The sequence below is a fragment of the Centruroides vittatus genome, unplaced genomic scaffold (assembly GCF_030686945.1).
Source record: "Centruroides vittatus isolate TY-2023 unplaced genomic scaffold, ASM3068694v2 scaffold_2707, whole genome shotgun sequence".
Lineage (NCBI taxonomy): Eukaryota > Metazoa > Arthropoda > Arachnida > Scorpiones > Buthidae > Centruroides > Centruroides vittatus.
Genome location: NW_027122692.1, coordinates 704,515 through 725,905, shown reverse-complemented (window position 1 = coordinate 725,905; position 21,391 = coordinate 704,515). Strand labels below are relative to the sequence as shown.

Below are 21,391 nucleotides of genomic sequence, written 5' to 3'. Positions count from 1 at the left end.
ATGATATTTGGTTTTCAGATCCCTCATCTTCGTCGTCACTATCTAACATATTTGCCGTGGAGTCTTCTAAATTGTTGCAATGTTCTTTTCTTACAGCATTTGGTTTTTCTGTGCTAATTGTAGTTGTTGTGATATTTACTTCTGTTTATATAGCTGTAATTTCTGTTTTATAAATTTGATAAGAAGTCACTGAAGAATTTACCTTTGTAACATGGGTCTAAAAATGTTGCTATTTGGAACAATATATTTTTGTCGATTTCGGAAAAATGATAATTAATTCATTCTTCAAAGAAGACAAAAAATCACGAATGGCGAGTGTGCCGATGTTGAGAGTTTCCCCACTATTAGCAGAAATTTGAATTTTGTCATACAATTTATTTAATGCTCGTACTAGAGGAATAACGTCGGATATACATGTGTTTTGTGCGCTCAATTTTTTTTGTGGTATCCTCCAGAGGCTTCAGTACTCTCACTAATTCTTGAATTAAAATCCACTCTTCGGCATCAAGCTGTTCTATTTTATTATTAACAGAATAAAGCAACAACAAATCCTTAATGCAATAAAGTCTTTCCAACATATAATAGCTGGAATTCCAGCGCGTCGGCGAGTCTTGCAAAACTTTTAAAACTCTTCGATTGAGTCAAATTTGTATTTTTTCTAATTCTTGCTTTGCCATTATAGAATGGTTGAAATGTCCTGCAATTTTTCTGCATTTTGTAAGTAACACGGATATTGCGTCAACACTTTTAATAGCTTCTTTGACCGCCGGATACTATTGCTCGTTAAAACTCTCTGCACGTCGGTCTTTCCTTAACCTAAATACATAGTTTGGTAACGTGTCGATACTTCGTGTCAATCAATAAATCTATCAGTTAAATTTACAGATTTTTAATTTATGTAATAACATATTTAAATAAAAAATAGTTCGGTAAAAGGAAAAATATTTGTCAAATTTTTATTTCAGTTTTTTTAATAAACTGCCAATCCACAAATTTCATTTAATTATTCTTAAGAATATAATTAAAATTCTTAAATTTAATTGACCTTACAGTTAGTAATATGGAAATTAATAATTACAAAAATTAATTTCAGAGAATGCAATTACCTTTTTTAACAATTGACGTAGATGACGGTTGTTTGTCAAATATCGGATATAATTCCGCATGTTGTTTGATACATTTCGTGGATAAAATTTCATAAAAAAGATTTAAATTTAAAATATTTTTACCAGATGCTCAGTTCAGTATTTTACTACTTTCAGTCATTTTAAGAAATCTGCGTAGAAACGTTGAAAATTAAAGTCTAAAAGCTACTCAATCTGATACAAATAATCTATATTGAAAACTACTTGTCGAGATCTCGGTACAAAATATTTAATTTGGTAATTGATGTACACATGTAACAGCTCACTTTTTCTACCCAGTATACTCCACACAAGCTATTCATAGAATAAACAACAACTGCAAATGTGTTAATCTCTCTGTTGTGGGAAAGAATTTCAAATGTTCGGCGAGAACAAATTTTTTAATAGTTCAGAAATATTCTATGTACGAATTAATTCTTTCTTTACCTTCAACGTTTTCAGACAAGCTGAAAAATAAATCTTAAAATAATTATGGATCAGGTTATAGTATTGATTGATCCAGAAATACTTCCTAAATTCAACAGTTTGTCTTTAGTATTTTATTGTATCAGTTTTTAAATCATTTTTAAAATGTTTCTTATTAAGTTACAACGATTATAGTAGTTCGTAAAAAACATAAAAGCCGTTTCGTTATTTATTAACTTCACTTGCCCGGATTGATCAGATTTATGACCCGAATTATAAGCCGCCTCGATTTTTCCTTTAAATTTACTTTCTCGAATCGAATTGTTGCTTACTGCCATTTAGCCGACATCTTATTTAACTTATAGTTACACCATTTTGTAGATCAAGAGTAAGGAAGACATTGCAATTTTACTTTAAATAGTATAGATAATTCTTGTTTAACTGGATAGATACAGTATTTTCTATAATGTTGTCTTAAATATCTTTGACATTTATGATGATCTAATATGACAACTTCCTATTGATTAAATGCAAATAAGTCTGGTCTCCGAAGCCGGACGGCTTCGGCAAATTAAGCATTATCAATCCCTTCGTTAAACATCAAGAAGAATGCTTATCTGCATAAAACTATCGTTACTATTCGTTTTGATACAGAATCAAGCCTACGAAACTCTAAACAGTACTGGAATTTACATCATTTGTATAAATAACAATATTATTTTTAATCTGTATTCAGGATCTTATAAATATATAATTCTTTACGGTTCTCTACATTTAATATTTATTTAAAAAAATAAATATTAAAAAAGTTGTTTATTCTATTTCTTTGAAAATGTCATCAAAAATTTTTATTTTGTTTTAATATTTGCTTGTTGCTTCATATCTTGTTGAATTAAAATGATATATAGATGTTAAATAATAAAACGAAATCCATGCAAGCAAAGTTTAGATAATTTTAAATATCATTGTCTTCAACAGATGGACTTCATCATTTTCTTTGCGGTTTAAAAGGCCGAGTTATATAGAAATGTTTTATCTTGAGTCCGCTATGGGCTTCGGATCCAATTAAGGTGTTAACGGACTGAGAGCGTACGCTTTCCTGCGACTGTCTCGTTAACTTCGTTTGCTCTATATTCTTTGTTTCGATCATATCTTTCTTCTAAATAGTTCTCTTGTCGATCAGATAGTATCATTTGGTAAGTATCTCCTACAAAAACACACAGTTTTTATCTATGTAAATGAAAGTTTTCTTTAAAAGATAATCTGTGTATTCATGGTAATTTCTTAATAAAATTTTTATTTTCCTTATTTGTTACAATTTTATATATTCGTAAGTTAAATGCAGTTTGTTGAAAAATTATTGATTTAATTTCCAAAATTCAATCGTTAAATCGTTATGCATGCCGACATTCAAGTTTTCCGGTTATTTTATTATCCGACGAAAAGTCTGTTTTGTTGTCATAACCCTGAATTCAGTTAGATTGAATTTGATTTATATACAGGTATACCTCGAGTTACGTCGTTCTCGATTACACGTCGTTTGTCAAAAAAGTATATGAAAAAATAAAAATCAAGTGTAAGTCATTTTATTTGACTTTACATCCGTTCGCCACAAATATTGAAGTTGTAATATCACTAGAAAAGCGTTAAAAGCACACAAAATCATATTTAAATATGTATATTTACAGTAAATGTTAATATAATCATGATAAATCCTAGAGAACGAAACATAAAAACATCTGTCTCTGTGTTGTCTTATTTAGCAGTCTTTAAGTGCTTATAATTGGTGTTTTCCACCGTGGTTTCGACTTACGTTGTAACTACACAAGTAAATTCGACTTATGTCGCCTCTCCCGGAACCAATTATCGACGTAAGGCGAGGCATACCTGTATTTGTTAAGTGGAATTTATATCAAAGTAGTAGTTAAAGAAAATTAACTCTGATGAATGTTTTTATCAATGTAAACCACTACATGTTTTTGTCTAATAAAAACACTCCAGGTAGAAGTTAAATGAATGAAGCCTAGTTGATTCAGAATAATGTGGCTAAATGTGTACTACATTTTCTCAATTCTAAGATGACAAGTAAAAATGGATTAAACTGAAATTCACCGTAGTGTACAGCATCTTACATTCACGATTCAAATTGGAAGTCGTCGTGGGTGGATCGAATATGCATTACGCACTAATAATAGACGTTTTTTTGCCATACTGCTCAATGGGCAGATCTGTTTAAAGAAGCTTTAAACTACTATTTAAATTTAAAATATCTCTTAAAGTGTGGTATTAAATTATTTATACACAGAAGAGCGTTGAAATAGAGCTGTAAAATATTATATATTTTGTGACGTTTTTTTTATAGTTTTTCTATCTTATTATTTAACAAAACGTAAAATTAATTTTAAACTGTGGTGCATCTTTGAGCCAAGTAACTGCTGTATTCACATAGAAGTAAATGCCAGTAATCATTGGAGCTTGTTACAAAAAGTTTGGTTTTAAGATATAAATACTTTATATATTTAAGTGATGGTAGCTTCAGCTTTTAAAGCTAGAGAATAAATAAATGCAGTTTTAAATCAAGAATCATGTTTGATATACATCTAGAAAAGTATTGACTGATAACATAACATAAAGGTGGGTTAGCTAATAGTCAAACACATTTAAAAGTCGTTATTTTTGTACTAGAATTAAGTCGAAAGTTAATTAAATTATGCAGTTTAACTCAATGTATGTATTCAACTGAACTAAAAAATTTGTGTGATGAGATTACTAATAAAAAAGTCTCATAATTTTGCATACAGTAAATGGAAAAGTGTAACAAAATGAAACTAATCCCAAGTAACTGTTTTATTAATTAACTTTGGTTATAAGTCGAACTTGTAATTTTGAAAATTAAATTTATAAATTTTATCAGCAAACTGTATTCGACGTTAATTTTACGATGCTTAGCGAGAATCACGTCGAGTGTTGCGAATTGCATAGATTTAATACTTTATCTGTTTCTAACGTAATTTATGCGATATTTTTAATTCGTAGTTGTCTAGTTATAACCATTTCGGGTTGTAAATTTTAATTAACTTTTATAAAATTGCAGTTATCAATTTATATTAAATTTTATTTCTTTTTCAGATACGGAAATATAATATCAACTAAAGCAATACTGGATAAAAATACCAATAAATGTAAAGGTAAGTAATTATTTTTTTCCGGTATTAATTAAGATGATAAAATGCTTTTTGAGAAAATTAATTGATTTCTTTCGAATGTGGCGGAGATGAAATAATCTCTCGAGTAACAAATGAAATTTAATTAAATCAGTTAAAGTGTTTCTTTTGTGTACACAAACACTAAGATTAACTTATGTCACTTCTAGTACAATAAATGTGAACGTGCAATCTTATCCAGTGTAAAGCTTTAACATTTTAGTCATCTTTTTTGGATTATTGTTATAATTAAATTATTTAGAAACTGTTGAAAAGACACTCAGATGGCTGAATTATCTAGAAGTATTAGTCAGGAATAAAAATTAATGTGTTTCTTGACTATTGAGACTCTCTTCTACATAATTTTACTTGTCCAAACTGGATGCAGATCTTAAAATCTACAGTGGTCTTACATTTGCAGTCAGAAACAGCAATTGTCGGTCGTCACAAATAGCAAACATTGTGCATTATTCACCAATAACTGGGTTTTCTGCTATATTTTGATGGCTGTGTCAACTTAAGTAAGCTTTGCTGGTAAAGAGCATTTAATGTGAACTTTTTTTAAACATTTCAAATGCCTTTGAGACATTGTTACGATTTGGCCAAAAATTGAAAAAGTTATCGTATACGCGGAAGAACGTGGAATTGATAGTAACCTTATAACGTTCATGTTGTTTTTAAGTACAATATTGATAATTCTTTGTTTCAAAAACTCTTTAATATATACTCATAGCTAATAATTAACTATTTGTTAATACAGTACACTTTTGCTAATTTGGCCTCTCGATTATCCAACACGTCTCCAGTGCGCACTTCCATTTCCATGAAAACATTAGTCAAGTAACATTTTTGTTTTCCCATTTACTTGGGTTTAGTTTCCATGTACAGTATTGAATGTAAGTGTGCCATATTATTTTCTTGCTTAGCTCCAAAAAGGTACTGAGGGGCAGCATATCGTGGCATTCGTTGAGTGTATACAGGTCTAAAGGCTTCAGAACTCTACACACACAGTAATCTGGGATTTTTGCAAATTTGGCACTCCTGTGTGCGCGGAATGGCCAGATTAGCAAGAGTGGAGTATATATATAATACAACTTGTCAAATTGAAACCAGTAGAATCTGGCATTAAGTTTGGTATGTTGTATATAAAAATAACATTCATACATGTCTTGGAATAAAAAAATTTATCATTATAGTGTCAATTATAAGCATTAATTACTTAGACTTTCTGGATCTTCACTATATATGTTGTTTACTAATTGATAGGTTCTCTTAAAGCCTTACATTTTATTTCTTGTTTTTTGTTTTTACTACTAAAGATCAAATTGTGCTCTGAGGCATTAATGGACTTATCTCTTTTGGAACCTGAAGCAGCCACACATCCAAATGAAATGAAAGAAGTAGTACATCTTATATGTTGTCAGTTATAAGGATTTAACAATTTAACAAATGTGAACTAGAGCTACTGGTTTATTATATGATATGTTAATGCTAATATTTAATTGTTTATATAGAGCAGACTGTCCATTTGGCTTAAAGATGGACTCTTTATAGTGAACTATGATAATTAACTATTTGCAACAGTGATCAAAGTGCCCTCTCATGACATCTCTATTCCCTCCATGCATGGAGGATTTGTCTACACCCCAATCAGATTGTGCTGTACATTCGCGCATATTCGTTTGTTGAGCTCCAAGGCAAATCAGCCGTAATGGGGCTTCTACTGTCTCAAAACAGAGGCAGTTATACTGTATACCACTGTATTTTTAGCTTTGTACTTTTTTGTGTTTAATAAATGGCACTCGGCAGGTGCACCGAGATGTCATATTTCACTCTTTCCTATCTACCTTTCTCTTCTCACTTCTACTATAACTCTTTATCTTTCCTTTTCCAAGGCTATACCTATTGGTGGTGGCCTTCTAATCCTTTAGTAAATGTAATTAATTACATCAGTTCAAATTATTATTTCTAGGAACCTAACCTCAATTTAACAATGAGTTCTCACGCTTGACAATGCTTGATTAATGGTTTTCCGGGAACGGGCAGCTTGCCTTGCAATGGTTTTCTGGCAGTCACTTATTAGTGGTTACCAAATTGGTGTCTGATGTATGAGAATTTATATTTGAATTTGATTTTTAAAATTTTGAATAAATAAATAAATAAAATGTACAAAAATATGGTGTAAAAAGTCAAATAGTTCAGTTGCTTGACTTTTGACTTTTTACACCATAAATTAAACCAGTAAATAGTACCAAACTATTTTATTTTCATTTATTATATTTGTCTGATGATGATGGATTCTTAAATATAAAGTTAATTTGTTTATTTCTAAATCTTTAATTTTATATTTTTAATCAAATATAGGCTATGGTTTTGTGGATTTTGAATCTCCAGTGTCGGCCGAATCAGCTGTAAAAGCCCTTCAAGCTCAAGGAGTTCAGGCTCAAATGGCAAAGGTATGGAATACGTACATTTAGCATTGTCAGAAAGTTTGGAAATTGCAAAATCCTAATCGTTTGTTTTTTCAACAAAACATCTTAATTAAAAATATTTCATTTAGATGGCTTTTTTACATAAAAATTCTTATAAACCAACAGTGGCAAAGTAAATTTGTGCAAGCTTTCTATCTGTTTAAAGAATTAAGTAAAAAGACACTAGATAATATTACTTTCCTTTTTTAAAAAGACAAGGTATATTTTTTTCATGTAATCTAACCATTCTAAAGATACCAATATTTGCAAAGAAGTTACTTAGCTTAATGCAATATCATCGCACCTTTTACAAACGCACACATACACACACACTCTTTGAATATTTCTATTAATACATTTAGTTTTTGCTGCTTATCACTAAGATAGCTGCAGCTCTTGACATACTTCTCTACTATAAACATTTCATTATTCAAATATTCTTTAACAGTTCCAAGACTACAGAAAACTAAAACAGATAAAATTAAATTGGGGCATAAGTTACATAAAACTTTCCGATAATCTGTAAACACTGTAAAAACACATCTGTAAATCATAACTATTTCTAAACTGAGTAAAATTAAATATCAGATATTTTATTAATTAAAATTGAAGATGGTCTGTCGAGATTGTCACCCATTTATACACTTCTGTGACGACCCACCTTTCCTTTGAGGCTACTTGGTTGCCAAAGTTTAAAATTCCTTAAAATGTGAAAGGAATGTATATCTAATTAAAATGCTTTTTTTTTAGAATTGGAGCAGAGACAAAACAGACATTGTCTTACTTTTCTATCTGACAGCATCATTGCACTGGATCCGTGGTAATGCTTAAACTTTGACAACCAAGAAGCCCAAAACGAAATGTCAAGTCATCACAGAATGTATTCGGAATACAAAACCAAATATTACTGAATATTAACAACGAAAATTTGGTCAGGTTAAAAATAAATTTGGTTTTTAATGCATTTATGTTTATAACAAACATTTGATATGTCACGAAATTCTGAAAAAAAAAAATTGGGCGTCACACACAATACAGATCTTTCATTAGGTACTTGGTTGCATTTTTTAACTAAATCTTTATCAAAATATTTTTTATAATTCAGTAATTCCAAATATTATAAAATTTGTTGGTTCTCAAACACTATAAGGTGTGGACACACATTATAGTATTTAAGAACCAACCATTATTATAAAATTATCAAATCAATGTATTACATGTTATAAAAGTTTTAAGTATGTACTAATTTACATATTTACATCAGTGAGAGATTTGTTATTAAAACTTTTTTTGTATAGCAACAAGAGCAGGATCCCACGAATTTGTACATTGCAAATCTCCCTCCCTGTATGGCCGAAACCGATTTAGAGGGCATGCTGGCACCGTACGGAACGGTTATTTCTACTCGAATCCTACGAGACAGTAACATGCAATCGCGAGGTGTTGGATTTGCAAGGTGAGGAGAACTTGAGACACTTTCTAGTGTAATTAGTAAATTTTGCTAGCTGGAAATTAAACGAATTTAATACAATTTTAGGATGGAATGTAAAGAAAAGTGTGAACACATAATATCTACATTTAACGGAAACATACTGCAAGGTTGAGTTGTGATTTTTTTCACAGAATCCATTTTTGATATAATTAATTAATATTAAAAGCTATCTATAATAATTTTTCTGTCACAGGGTCCAAAGAACCTCTTCTAGTAAAGTTTGCCGACGGTGGTAACAAAAGGAGAAATCAGTATAAGAATCAAGAGCATCGGATATGGAGAGAAGGAGAAGTAAGATATTTTTTCCCCTGTCCAAATCTAATTTTAATCTTTCCTGGGCCACTTTCTCCAAGATTAATTCATGTATATTATCTCAGTGTTTCTATCTTCTAATGAATTTCATTTCTTTCCTTTAAGTATATAAATAATAAACAAACTTTATTTTGATCAGTCAATGATACAATAGCATTACACACTCACCTCAACAAACATGATTTTTGATTAAAGTCAGACAATCTGCCAAATTATTGGGCTTTGGACAAGCTGTTATTTTCATTGTCATAAAAATAGAGAAACACCAGAAAACTAATGTAGACAGTTTAATATAGATAAATCTATAAATTAGTTAGAATTAAATAAAAAGTTATTTTAAGAATGAACAACACCAATAATTTAATATTAAAGATTAGTACAAAAGTTGTACTTGGGATAATAACTTTAGATTGATTGTAACACTGTGTAATATTTTCTCTCTCCAATTTCGTTTCACACTTTGTGTGGTAGAATTTAAATTGGCCAATTGTTGAAGAAAACTTGTTTTCTGAAAATTCCTCAATTTAAAAAATTAGTACATTCAATATGTACTTTGAACCATTTTTTCTTAACTTATTAACTTTAGAAATCTAGGTCGAACAGCCGGGCGATTAATTTATTGATCTATCACTTTGGGAACGACTCCAAACAAGTCAAAAAACTCAAAGAATGTATTGGGGTGATTTGTTCCTCACCATATGCATACCTGGTCAGATATGCAAAAGGCTTGATTAAAAAGGTCCTGTAGTTCTGGTCTGCAAGAAAATTTGGGTAGTCTGTAGAGAAATTTAGACATTGATCAACTGAAGGTTATGCGAAGTATTACGAAAGAAATGCAAAATCTAAAATTAAATACGAAGTGGCTGTTATCGATAAATAATGAACAATAGACAATATTGTGAGTGCGATTGTTGTCCTTCATGGAAAGTGCTAAGAATCCATAAACTTATTTCAAACAAGCAGCAATGAACTGTAGGCTTGCATTAATTTGTTATAATTAAAGATGCGAGTTTCATATTAATATAGTAAAATTGAACTTTTATGATCATTATTCTACAGATATTATATCGTTTAAAAAAAATTCATGACAGCGGTCCACAGGATTCAAAATTGCGAGTTTAGTGATCCGTGAGATCAGAAAGATTGCCAACCACTGCTCTAGTCAGTTTCCCTTAAGACCTTCCGGAAGGCATTCCCCCTAGGCAGATCACCCAAGTGTTGCATTGCCATAACTTAACAAAACAAGAAATTAAAAGATCCTCTAGTACCCACAGAGCAAAAAAAAAACTAGAGAATAAAACAAAATACATTAAATGTAAGAAAGAGCATTAAATAGAATGTGCTCAGCAAAAGATTAGACAATAAAACCAAACACCTTTATCGTTGCCAAGAGAGTTTATTTAAAACAGACGTTTTCGACCTATTCCATAGGCCATCGTCAGGTTGAAAACGGACAATTGGAACATTTCCGTTCCACAAGATCGAATACAAATATTTAAATTTAAAAAAAAAAAAAAAACTGACAACGGATTAAAAAAATAACATACAAGTAATTTGTAAAAATATATATAATAAAAAGTAAAAATAAACTCAGAAATACTACTAAATATAACTATCAACTAATACTATTTTGAACATTAAAAATTAACGTGTAGATTATGAGTTCCTGGCAGACTTTTTAACAATATACTTCCAGGCCGACGGTAGGCCTTCTGCATCCCTCGCATTTATACATGCCTTTCCTAGTTTGCTCTTATAAATCTCTATTTTCTCGGCAGTCTTTGCTAATGTTGGGGAGCTCACTGGTTTGATAATGTCCACTTCGTTCCATTTAACTGCCGAGCCTTGGGTCTGAGCCATCTGGGATAGTACCGTTGCATTGGAACCTTTTGTGATGTTATACTTGTGCTCCTCGAGTCTTACACCCAAATTCCTTGTTGTAACGTCGATATAGTCTTTCCTAATTCCCAGCTGTGTGTTTTCGTATGGAATCTTATACACTCCTGCTTTTTCTTCCTTCCTAATGTTATCCTTGTCATTTCTTAAAATTTTATACAGGTTCGGGGCTCTTTTTAGAATTATTGTCGACTCTGCAGTCCGCAATTTCTTTCATAATGCCTTTGACATATCTATTATAAGTGAATTTTGTGATTTTATTGGGACCTTGTTTTGAGCCCCTTGTTATGCTCATCTTTCATCTTCTAACATTTCCTGTTAGAATGAAAAGAATTTAGCATCAATTTACAATAAAAAAAAAAGTAAAAAATCCGCCATTTGCATTATGGCATAGTTGCACTAATCTGAACTAATTGAAACTGTTTGTAGTTCAGATTAACAGGGATATGATGCTTATGCTTTGAGGCCATTTTTTACTGTTGTAAGATACTTTATTCTAATCTGTTTGCTACTGTAAAATGAAACAAGGTCAAAAAAAGAATGAGCAGTGCGACTTACATTTACTTCATACACGAGCTGCAGGTGTACAAATCCATAATTTTAGTTAAGGGAATGGTAGAAACTGTTTGGATTAGTGTGATTGTAAGTGTCTTAGTAAAAGCAAGTTAATTAAAAACTTGCATCTGTAACAGTTGTCTTAATTAGGATAGGGTTTTGTACGTTGAAATGTGGACATAGTTGTCAAACCTTATCTATATTTTCACTTTTTCAATAGCATAGATAGTACATAAAAATTATATAGTTACTTACATAGCTTCTCATAGAAATCATACTTCCATTTAAATCAATACAAAATTAATTAAGAAATGATCACTGACATCTATTATGTTTTTTGACATGATTGAAAATATTTTCTGCAGTGGAAACAATGTAATTAGGAACACTCGAAATTATTTATTTATTTATATGAACTATGACACTAATTATCTCTTCTGCAGCTGTCATAAATAAAGAAAATAATAAAATGTCATAAGTATGATCATATGTAATATAGCCCAGCTGGAATTTGGTAGCCAATGATAAATCAAAATTGCAGAGTTATTTTTGTGATATGTTAAGTTCATTAGGCAACAGAATTTGGATTAAGAAGTTGACTGTTAAGCTGCCATCTTGGATCAATAAGTGGTATTAATTTTGAAAGTTAAATACAGTTTTGACTTGTACGAAGCCTTTGTTACATTAATTTGGACTTAACGTAACGCTCGTAGACTTTCTGAATAATTTATGATGAGATTGTTTTTGTATACAGTAATGTGATTTAGATTGGAAAAATTAAAATGAAACTGGTCAAACATACAAACTTCTTTTTCTTAATTAATGTGCAGCAACAACTTTTTTGGGTAAGATTTTTACTCTTTTTCTGGATACATAACTATTTTTATACTTTCTTCTAAGAGTGTATGAAGCATGCAATACCATAATGTTGTAAATGCCAAAAAACAAACTTTTCTGGAGAAGTAAAAAACCCTTTTTCTATTGAATGAATTCATTTCAATTTTACAATAAAATGGTAAACTTACGAGGTTACAATTTCTCTGGAATATGAGAATGATGTAAATATAATCTCTATGGCACACATACTTCATATATTTTTCGTAATTTGTCATTTTGGTGATAGTGTAAATATAAACATTTTGTTAGCTAATGCCAAAATATTTATACATTGCTGAAGTTCTGTAAGACGAATTTTATCTTGTGTACGTCTGAAACCATACTTTAAAAAAATTCTAGAAGAAAAGATTGATCCAGAACAAACTCCCAATTTCTGCTTACACTTCAAATATATTAACACACACTATCTGCTAGTTTCTAGAATATAGTTTAAATTAGTCAGTGGGTTAGCTGCAAATATTATGTAGGCAGAATAGAAAACAAAACAAAATGGAAATTAATTGGAAGATTAAAAAAAAACACGGATTTTTCTTCAAAAATCTAAGTTAAAATCACGAACGATAGCCTTTAGCAACTTTTATTTTAATTTGTTTCTTTCATTCAATCATTTACAAAGGAAATTTTATAGATCTATTGTACTGTACAATAATAATAGCTACATATAATTCAAGTTACTTTGATGTTATTTTCTAAATTCTCACTAATTTACAAAAAATTTTAATTAATTTTATTTAAAACACTCGAATTGACTTTAATCTTCTAATCTTCTAATACTTAATGGGCATATTCAATTAACATTTGATGTTGTAGATAAGCTAATGAAGTATTTATTTTATTCATTCTCGTTTAGTTGTTCTTGCAACTTTCTCTTTTGAAATCTTTAAATAGAATATTGACGGAGATTGAAGTTATACTGTGTTTTTGAGGAGTTAGCATCGCCAACTTACTGCAAATATTTATTTACACCAAAATAGTTTTTCTTCTAATTAGCAAAAGATTTATTTACAGCCACTTACATCAAAACTGATTTATCATTGAACACTTAAAATAGTGTCTGTAATCCAAAAGTCATTTTTTTGAAGGTCACGAAATAAATTTGAGAAAATCGGAGATTAGCTTGGATAGGAAAATTTGATGTCCTCAATTTTAAAGTATAAATTAGTTAGGAACTACAAGAAAGGTTTTTAATTGTAAAATGGCGGCAAAGATGACACTTGATTAATCCTTGACAAAAAGTTTGATTAATTTATATTATATTATATGTCGGTTATGTAATGTTTTGTATAATAAAATTGATTAAGAAAAATGTAATTTTCATTGAAATATCGAATATTTTATTTTTCAGGGAATACCTTTAACATATGAACAATCTGGAATGTCACAAAATGGGTGAGTATATATTTCTTCCATAAAAAATTTTTCTTTTACTATTTCTTACCGTTCTCTATTGCCCGTTTCCGACATTTCTAGTTACAAACACAGGTACTTCCTTACAAACAGGTTAGGTTCCCGTGGTTTTGTCGGAAGTTAAAAACTAATCTAAAAAGTACATTTCTACACAGAATAACCTTTTGCTTTTATTGTTTGATCCTTTGGTGTACTTAATAGAATGTTACCTTGTTTACCTTACTACTCAACTATGATTTTCAGTTTTAATTAGCTATTTGGATATGATACTTACATAGTTCAGATTGTGCTTCCAAGAATATAATTTTAATTTGATGTTGCGTTTGTGAGAAAACAGGATAGCTTGCTTAATATTTTTATAGGAACCAGTTATGATTTATATTCATTTTGTGTAGAAAAATACATTAAAGAAGCAATATCGATAAAATACTGATGCATCGCGATTAACGAAAAAAATTAATTTTTGTTTTCGGTATTGGATTGTTCTCTAAATAAGTGTTATATGATCATATCTATTGAATTAAAATTGAATGAATTGAAATTTTAAAACTTGAATTGAACAAAAATATTTTCCTTAAAACAGCACTATTTTGTAACATCTTAGAAAAAATGTCATAAAGTGACAAATGAATTGTAGTTGGCACTCTTTTTAAAAAAAATAATTTCATACAACTTATTATTTATTCAGGGTTGCAGCTCAACTCGTGGCTCCTGTTCCCGGTTATCAGAGACAGTATTCCACACCAGTGTCATCCTATCCTCTTCAGCCCGGAACGGCTTGGGTTCCGCAGCATCAGTACATCGTTCAAACACCAATGCATCAGGTGAGTGGAGTTCAGGTAAATATTTCAAAGTGTTATTTGAAATTTCTCAATTTAAACCATTCGTTAATAAGTTGTATTCGCAGGTAATTCCATCATCACCACTGGAACATTTACATTATAGCACAGTGCCCCAATTAGCAGTTCCCCAGTTAACAGCACAGATGTCTCAACTTCATCTATCCGGTACTTCTGTAAGTTTTTTGAAGTCTAGTTAAGTTGCGGTTGGCAATTTCAACTGGCTAAATTTTTCAAACCTATTTACAGTACGTGACAGGCACTCATCCCGCGTACACCGGACCGGCGGCTCCCGCAGCCCTCTATCCGCAACATACGCCACTCGTCCAGCCAGTGCCTCTTTCAGAGGTGAGACGAGTTCTCATTCCAAATTTGCATTTAATAAAAAGCACAATTTTGAAAATACTATTTTTAGGACCCTATTAGTGCCAGTGTCCCAGTAAGTGGTAACAACAGCGGGACCGAGGACCAGCAACATCCTTATCAGGCTTACACTCAAGCCAAGTGACAATTTAATGGGTCTGTATGGATTATTTTCTGTAGTTCGTTACTAATTTAATACAGTTGGTTAATAACATCTTAAATTTAATTAGTAAGCTTTGTGAACAATTTTACTTCCAAATTGAGTTCTAATTATTACAAAGTTCAGAAATATTTAAATTTTAGTTTAGAAGTGATTTTAATTATCTAACGAAATCACATTTCATTTTTATCTTAAGACTTCAATTAACCTAAAATTAAATTTTTTTTTCTTACACAGGTTTAAAGTATATTGTAGAACACAACTTCTATTCATTTGTATATAAAATATGTCGAAATTTGTTTATTTTTCTACATTTCCTATAATTAGATAACAATTTAAGACAATTAATTTAAGTAAAAATTATCATATAAATAATAGAAAACATTTCATTCTTGAACATTGTGTTAAGTTTATTACAATGTAATTCTGTGTAAGAAAGAACGTTGACCTCATTATTCACTTAGTTGAATAAGAGAACCACTTTTAAGGACAAGAAATAATGGCAAAAAATGATAGTTTTACAATCATAGTAGAAAATAAACCCATAATGGAATTACACTAGTGCAGTTTAATGCCAAACAATGCAAATGCCAGAAAACGTTGCATACAAACAATGCCATATTGAGAGGGACATTGACAAAAGGTATATTTCATAGAGACGCAACTCCAAGTAAAGAACATTCAGAGAGGAGAAATAACTGTCTTAAATAGTATCCACTTTTATAAAGATTTTAAATGGAAAAAAAATTGGGACCAATTTCTCATAGAAATTCCTCCTCTGCACGTTGCCCACCTGTTGCTTTGCAGTATCCCTCCAAACCAAACCTACCTGAATTCACAGTTAGGCAACCATGCAAATGGCTTTACTGTTTTCTTAAATATTAATTATTAAAGGAAATTAAATTTGAATTCAATGTAATAAGACGACCAATCATAAGTAAATGCAAATTGACAATCGAACTAAATAAACTCAAATTAATAAATACAAGTTTAGTAGAGAACTTTCAGAAATAAATTACAGTTCCTCCAGGAATTCAATTTTATACTCGTTGCAGTGAATAACAGATGGAAAGTTTTTTTTCAATTTGTAATTTGTTTTATTTGTAATATTTACAAGACCAAAAAATTAAACAATTCCAAAATAGCCGTATATAACAGAACAAAATTTTCCAAATTAGATGAGTTACTGTTCAACAGAGTTCACTCCGTTAAACAGTACCCACACGTTTGAATCAATAAAATACAATGTACAAAACACAGACATATGAAAAAGCCAATAAAAGATGCGTTATCATTAACAACAAAAAATCATCATCAACGTAATTATAAACTCATTAAAGCCAATTATAATATGCCTTAATTAATGACAATTTTCCGTCTCCTCCTAAACACGAATATAGATTTCTAATTATCGCAGCCGTACTTTTGTACTATTCTTATTCGGTTAACTCTCTTTCTATTGTAATTTACTTTTTTATTCCAGATCTGAATAAAGCATGTGAAACAAATCGGCAAAGTGACCGCAGTCCTGCAACCTCATCACCTAGAAAAAAAGTGGTTCAAGATGTCCATGGCAAGACTTGTTGTTCCGATGATCAAGAACGATGATTGTTACTTTGTTTTTTCTTGTATTTCAAAGTGATGAGAAGTTCTTTACCTTCTAGATGAAACAGTTTTACAGTTGCAGAGAAGTACCTTTATTTTATTATTGATCCCAAAGGCTATTTTTTAAAAAAAAAACAGTGTTATTTCTCGAGATTCTCTACTCGACGCCAGTCGGCGTCTGTTGTTATTAACTTAGCGAGTTCGCGAACATCGGTAACGAAGACGATAAACATAACAAAAAAAAACAAACAAAGAAAAGCTATGGAAACGGTTGCCAGTGCCCATCACATTCCTCAACTTATAGTATATCGCAGCAAGAAGTAGTTTCCCTTTTTTAGAACCGTCGATGGACGTGGCAGCCATTTAACAGTAACTTAAACTGTTTCACAAACACAAAAAAAGAAAAAAATTAACAAAAAAAAATACAGCTTTAGAGAGAGAAACGGAGACATCCCGACCGAGGGGAATTTTTTTATGTGAAAACAAAAAAAAAAGAAACGGAAAAGTGCCACAAAACGCATCTTGTTTTGATTATTTTTTTATCGTATGGAATTTGTGGCTATATTTCTCTCTCCGGTGGCACAGTTTTTTGATCTTTTTCTCTACTACTTGTTTAATTACGTAATCTTGTTTTTTTGAGTTTAAGAAGAGAAAAACGAAAAAACACACGATGTTTGTTTTTTAAAAAAAAAACGTGTTCGATGTTCAGGTTCGTCTAACGGTGGTTGTGAGGAAACAAATTTTAAATGTCGTCTCTCGTCTCGTCCCTGGTCCCCCAATCTATGTCTACAATTTAGCAGTAGACCTGTAGACATAGCTTTAGTAGTAGTTTAGCATAGTGTGGCAAGAAAAAAAATTACAAAAATAAAAAAAAAAGAAAAAAATAAGTTGGCCTCTTTGACTACCTACTAGCGGCTTTCTAAGAAATTTTACCTTCCAAAATTGTGGGATGACGGTTTAAAAAAAGGAGGAAATAAAAAACTAAAACAACGTGCGAAAGCGGCCGAAACTGTAGGTACCAAAGAGGTGAATATTTGTGGAACAGTTCTGGAAAAAAACACTAAAAAAAAAAAAGCCCTTTATAATGGTGCTTTGGGTCGTGCCCTAAAGCGGAAAAAAGAACGGCAAGTTGGAAAATAATAATAATAATAATAAAAAACACTAAAGAAGAAGAAATATATTTAATGGTGGTTGCAGTATTTCCTTTCTGCACTTGATCCAGTCGCACGGTCTTTAAAATAGGAAGAAAAAGAAAATGTGGACAGAATGGATTCTGAAACAAGCGATCAGGATTAAGAGTTTTTTTAGAAAATTGTAAATTATGGTATTTAGTGTTTGTGGAGTAACTTATTATTGTGTATAAAAGATTTTGCGAAGTGTATTTTTGGAAGAAAGGAGGGGGAAAGGCCCAAGCTTCCGAGTGGGTTCGAGAGATGATTTTTTTTTTTTTTTTTTTTTTTTTTTTTGAGTTGGTGCGCCGTTTTTTAACGAGCCTAACTAACGGGCACCGTGCCGATTTGTATTCTCATCGTCTTGTAATTATGATTATTCTGTCTGTGTGAACCGTCGGAGGGACCCTTTTATTTTATTTTTCGTCTTCTCGCCAGCGATGTCTCGACGTCAAGATCCTCCTGTGCATTTCTTTTAATTATATTTTCTGTTTCACGTATCGTCCGGATATGGATTTTGGTGCTCTTTATTAACAATACGTTCGGGATCAAGTGGAAAGGAATGCGTGACGACCTTCCAGAGGCTCAAAACGGCCATTTAATGAAGTTTTTTTAAAAAAAATATAAAAAAAATTAAAGGGCCTTTGTATAGAAGACTCTTCCAGTGCAAAAAGTATGCATCCGATTTGAGTGTTTCGTGAAAACAAAACTTCGAAATCCGAACCCTTCCTAAGCGGGCGCATCACGAAGAAGCATTACTCCCCATTTGGATCAAAGTTTCGGGAAGTGGAGAGAATGGATTAGATACAAACAAACAAAAAAAAATCCTGTGTTCAAGTCAGTCATTCCTGTCTTCCCTGTATCGAGAAATTGACATTGTGCTCAGGGTTTACACTATAATTGTAAGAAAAAAAATACAAATTGTTCTTTTGTAATTTGCCACATGCCACTAATAAGATTTATCTGCTGGTAGGCATGGTTCTGACACACAAGAAAAAAAAACTACAAAAACCAAAAAAAGTGGCTGTTATCGAGTGCTGTACTATTTTTTTATTCGTGTGCTCTGTTGGTTTTTATGAACGGAGTACGTCGAGGCTTAGACGTTAGATTTCTATATATATAAGTCTCAAAACTTTTTGTCCTAAGCAGGCTTTTAATCGTGCCTTGTAAGTAAATTTAAATAATATCCGAGCGTTTCGAAAGGCCGTTCCGGTGCATTCGAGTACGACGAATGTTTTTTATTTCGGTCGGCACTCGAAGGAACGGCCCGGAAGAAATTTTATTTTTGTTTGTTCTTTAACTCGAAAATACAGGAACATATTCTTGACATTCCTTTCGTTTCTCGCTTGCAATATATATATATATATATTCTGTTTCGTTTTTTTCCTTTAGTGCACGTTCGAGCGTTCGGAAAGAGTTCTGGCCAGGCTGTTGCGTTGCATCACTTTTTTCTTTTGTATCTGGCAGCGCCCCCTTAAGCCGAGCTCCTTTCTTTTTCAAAATTTGTAAGTTGTTTTCGAATTGGTTTTTTAGAAGTTTAGATAATTTAAATTTCTTTTTTTAAGTGAAGACCGTGTGTTGTGCTAACATTCCTTGACATTGTTTGCTGAGCAAACAAAATCATGCTTATTGGCAGATGATACAAGAAACTCGAAATAAAAAAGTAATGTGGAGATTCCATTCTTGCAAGTAAGGGAAACTAGTCTTAAATATTATTTATATATATATATATAATATAAAAGTAAATAAAATATACATCATTATATATTATATATATATAATTAAAGAGTATATATTTTTTTAATGTTTGATATGTTGAAGCAAAGTCAGAAAATTAATTGGAATTTTACGAAGCGAAACGTGTGTTAATCAATACTTTTTTACCAAAAAAAAAACACATAAATATACATATATATATATATATAAAAGATTTAATTGGACGGTAACTGTCGTCGTCTTTGTCGTTCATCCAATAAGAGAGTGCTTTTATTACGTGGGGGAAGAGGGGAGTGTTTTTTGGCCACGGCGCGCATGCCCGATATTTAAAACTAGTAATTCATTTACTTGCAGAATGTGTAAATGCCTCCATTTGTTAAGAAGAAAAAAGTTTTTTTTTTCCCGTTTTGATTTTCCCTATTTTGTTTTTTACTTTGCCGAAGTATCTGTTGGCAGGTTACACAGGAACATCAAAAAACAAAACAACCATTTTGAACAAGTGCCGAGTGTAACTTAATAATAATAATCAGCTCCCGATTTGAGGAAAACATTAAAATGAATCAATCAAGTGTTGGTAATGCTGTGCATAATTAGTCTGCGTGGGAAAAAAGAAGAGGCAGCAGGAGAGATTTTTTGGTTTTCAGTCGCGTTTTATGGGACATTTGTCACGCGGAAGTGTTCGAAGAGGTGCGAGAAAACGAGGGAGCCCATTACACGTTGTGTTTTTTTGTTAAACGAGGCAAAAAATAATCATCTCGGCCAGAAAGGAATTTACGTCGAGTCGCCGGCAGCAGCGGCGGCGGTAACAACACCCGGTCCTCCAAAATCACCAGTTTCTATTGTTGTCAGAGGAGCCGTTTTTCTTTTTCTTTTTTTCTCGAAGGAAGGAAAACACAAAAGCACCGACTGCCGTGTTACAGAGCCCATCATTGCTACTACTACTACAACTATCCGTTTATTATTATCGATTCAGGTTTTTTTAGGATTACTTATACACGACGTTTCTCTCTGGCCGACGTGTTTTATGCGGCCGGACTTTTTTAAGAAATGACAGAAACAAGTTTATTGTGCGTGTGGCGTGCGTGTGTCGATTGTGTGAATGTTCACGCGGAAGAAGAAATGGCGGCGGCATCACGGTAAGAAGTTACACCTAAACAACCAACAAAAAACAAAACAACAAAAGAAGCAACATCACCACCTTTCTAAGAACTCGTACTTACTGTGTGTGACCGGGACATTGAAAAAAAAGACTGAAAAAATTTTTTCTCCTGTTTTGTTTTTAATTTTGTACCAGAGAACTGTAAACTACGAGTAGGATTCTTTTTTTCCTTTAGTGCGAATGGACACCGAGTGCGTTAATATTGTTTCGAAACGAAGTTCCAGGATTCTAAAGTGTCGTCGTAGGAATTTTTTAGTAGTGCCTCAGTCCTGCCATCAGAAGGCTTCCTCGATCGTGTATAAATAAAAAAAGACAAAACAAAACTTCAGAGCGGGCATTTTGTTCATCGACATCTGTCCATCTTTTTGCCTAAGCCGAGTACAATAAAAAGTAAACAAAACAAAAAAAAAGGCTTATTGTGCTCGGTCGACATCTGAAGAATTTCAAAAAAAACCCTGGGGCTGTTAACGATTCAATTGTTGGAAGTTTTTTTCCCAATGCAGCAAAGGCCAATAAAAAAATGTATGTTTGGAATTTGTATTATCCGTGTGTTCTTTTCTTGACAGGTGTTTCGAGCGCCGTAAAATCCATGCGCGG

At 31.6% G+C, this 21,391-nt stretch overlaps 1 protein-coding gene across 7 annotated transcripts in view; it reads left to right on the top strand.

Annotated features, from left to right (window-relative positions):
• shep (alan shepard) overlaps positions 1 to 21,328 on the top strand; it is a 205,514-nt gene extending 184,186 nt beyond the window's left edge. For 6 of the 7 annotated variants that reach the window (XM_067285516.1, XM_067285514.1, XM_067285517.1 and 3 more), the window contains 11 exons: positions 4,680 to 4,738; positions 7,118 to 7,209; positions 8,523 to 8,680; positions 8,762 to 8,823; positions 8,910 to 9,007; positions 13,722 to 13,765; positions 14,472 to 14,622; positions 14,691 to 14,798; positions 14,872 to 14,970; positions 15,038 to 15,141; positions 16,629 to 21,328. In XM_067285516.1, coding sequence (XP_067141617.1) covers positions 4,680 to 4,738; positions 7,118 to 7,209; positions 8,523 to 8,680; positions 8,762 to 8,823; positions 8,910 to 9,007; positions 13,722 to 13,765; positions 14,472 to 14,622; positions 14,691 to 14,798; positions 14,872 to 14,970; positions 15,038 to 15,130 — 964 coding nt within the window. In that variant the 3' untranslated portion in view covers positions 15,131 to 15,141; positions 16,629 to 21,328. The remainder of the gene's footprint in view (positions 1 to 4,679; positions 4,739 to 7,117; positions 7,210 to 8,522; positions 8,681 to 8,761; positions 8,824 to 8,909; positions 9,008 to 13,721; positions 13,766 to 14,471; positions 14,623 to 14,690; positions 14,799 to 14,871; positions 14,971 to 15,037; positions 15,142 to 16,628) is intronic. The other variant, XM_067285515.1, reaches the window with a different exon arrangement.
• The last annotated feature ends 63 nt before the right edge of the window (positions 21,329 to 21,391 follow it).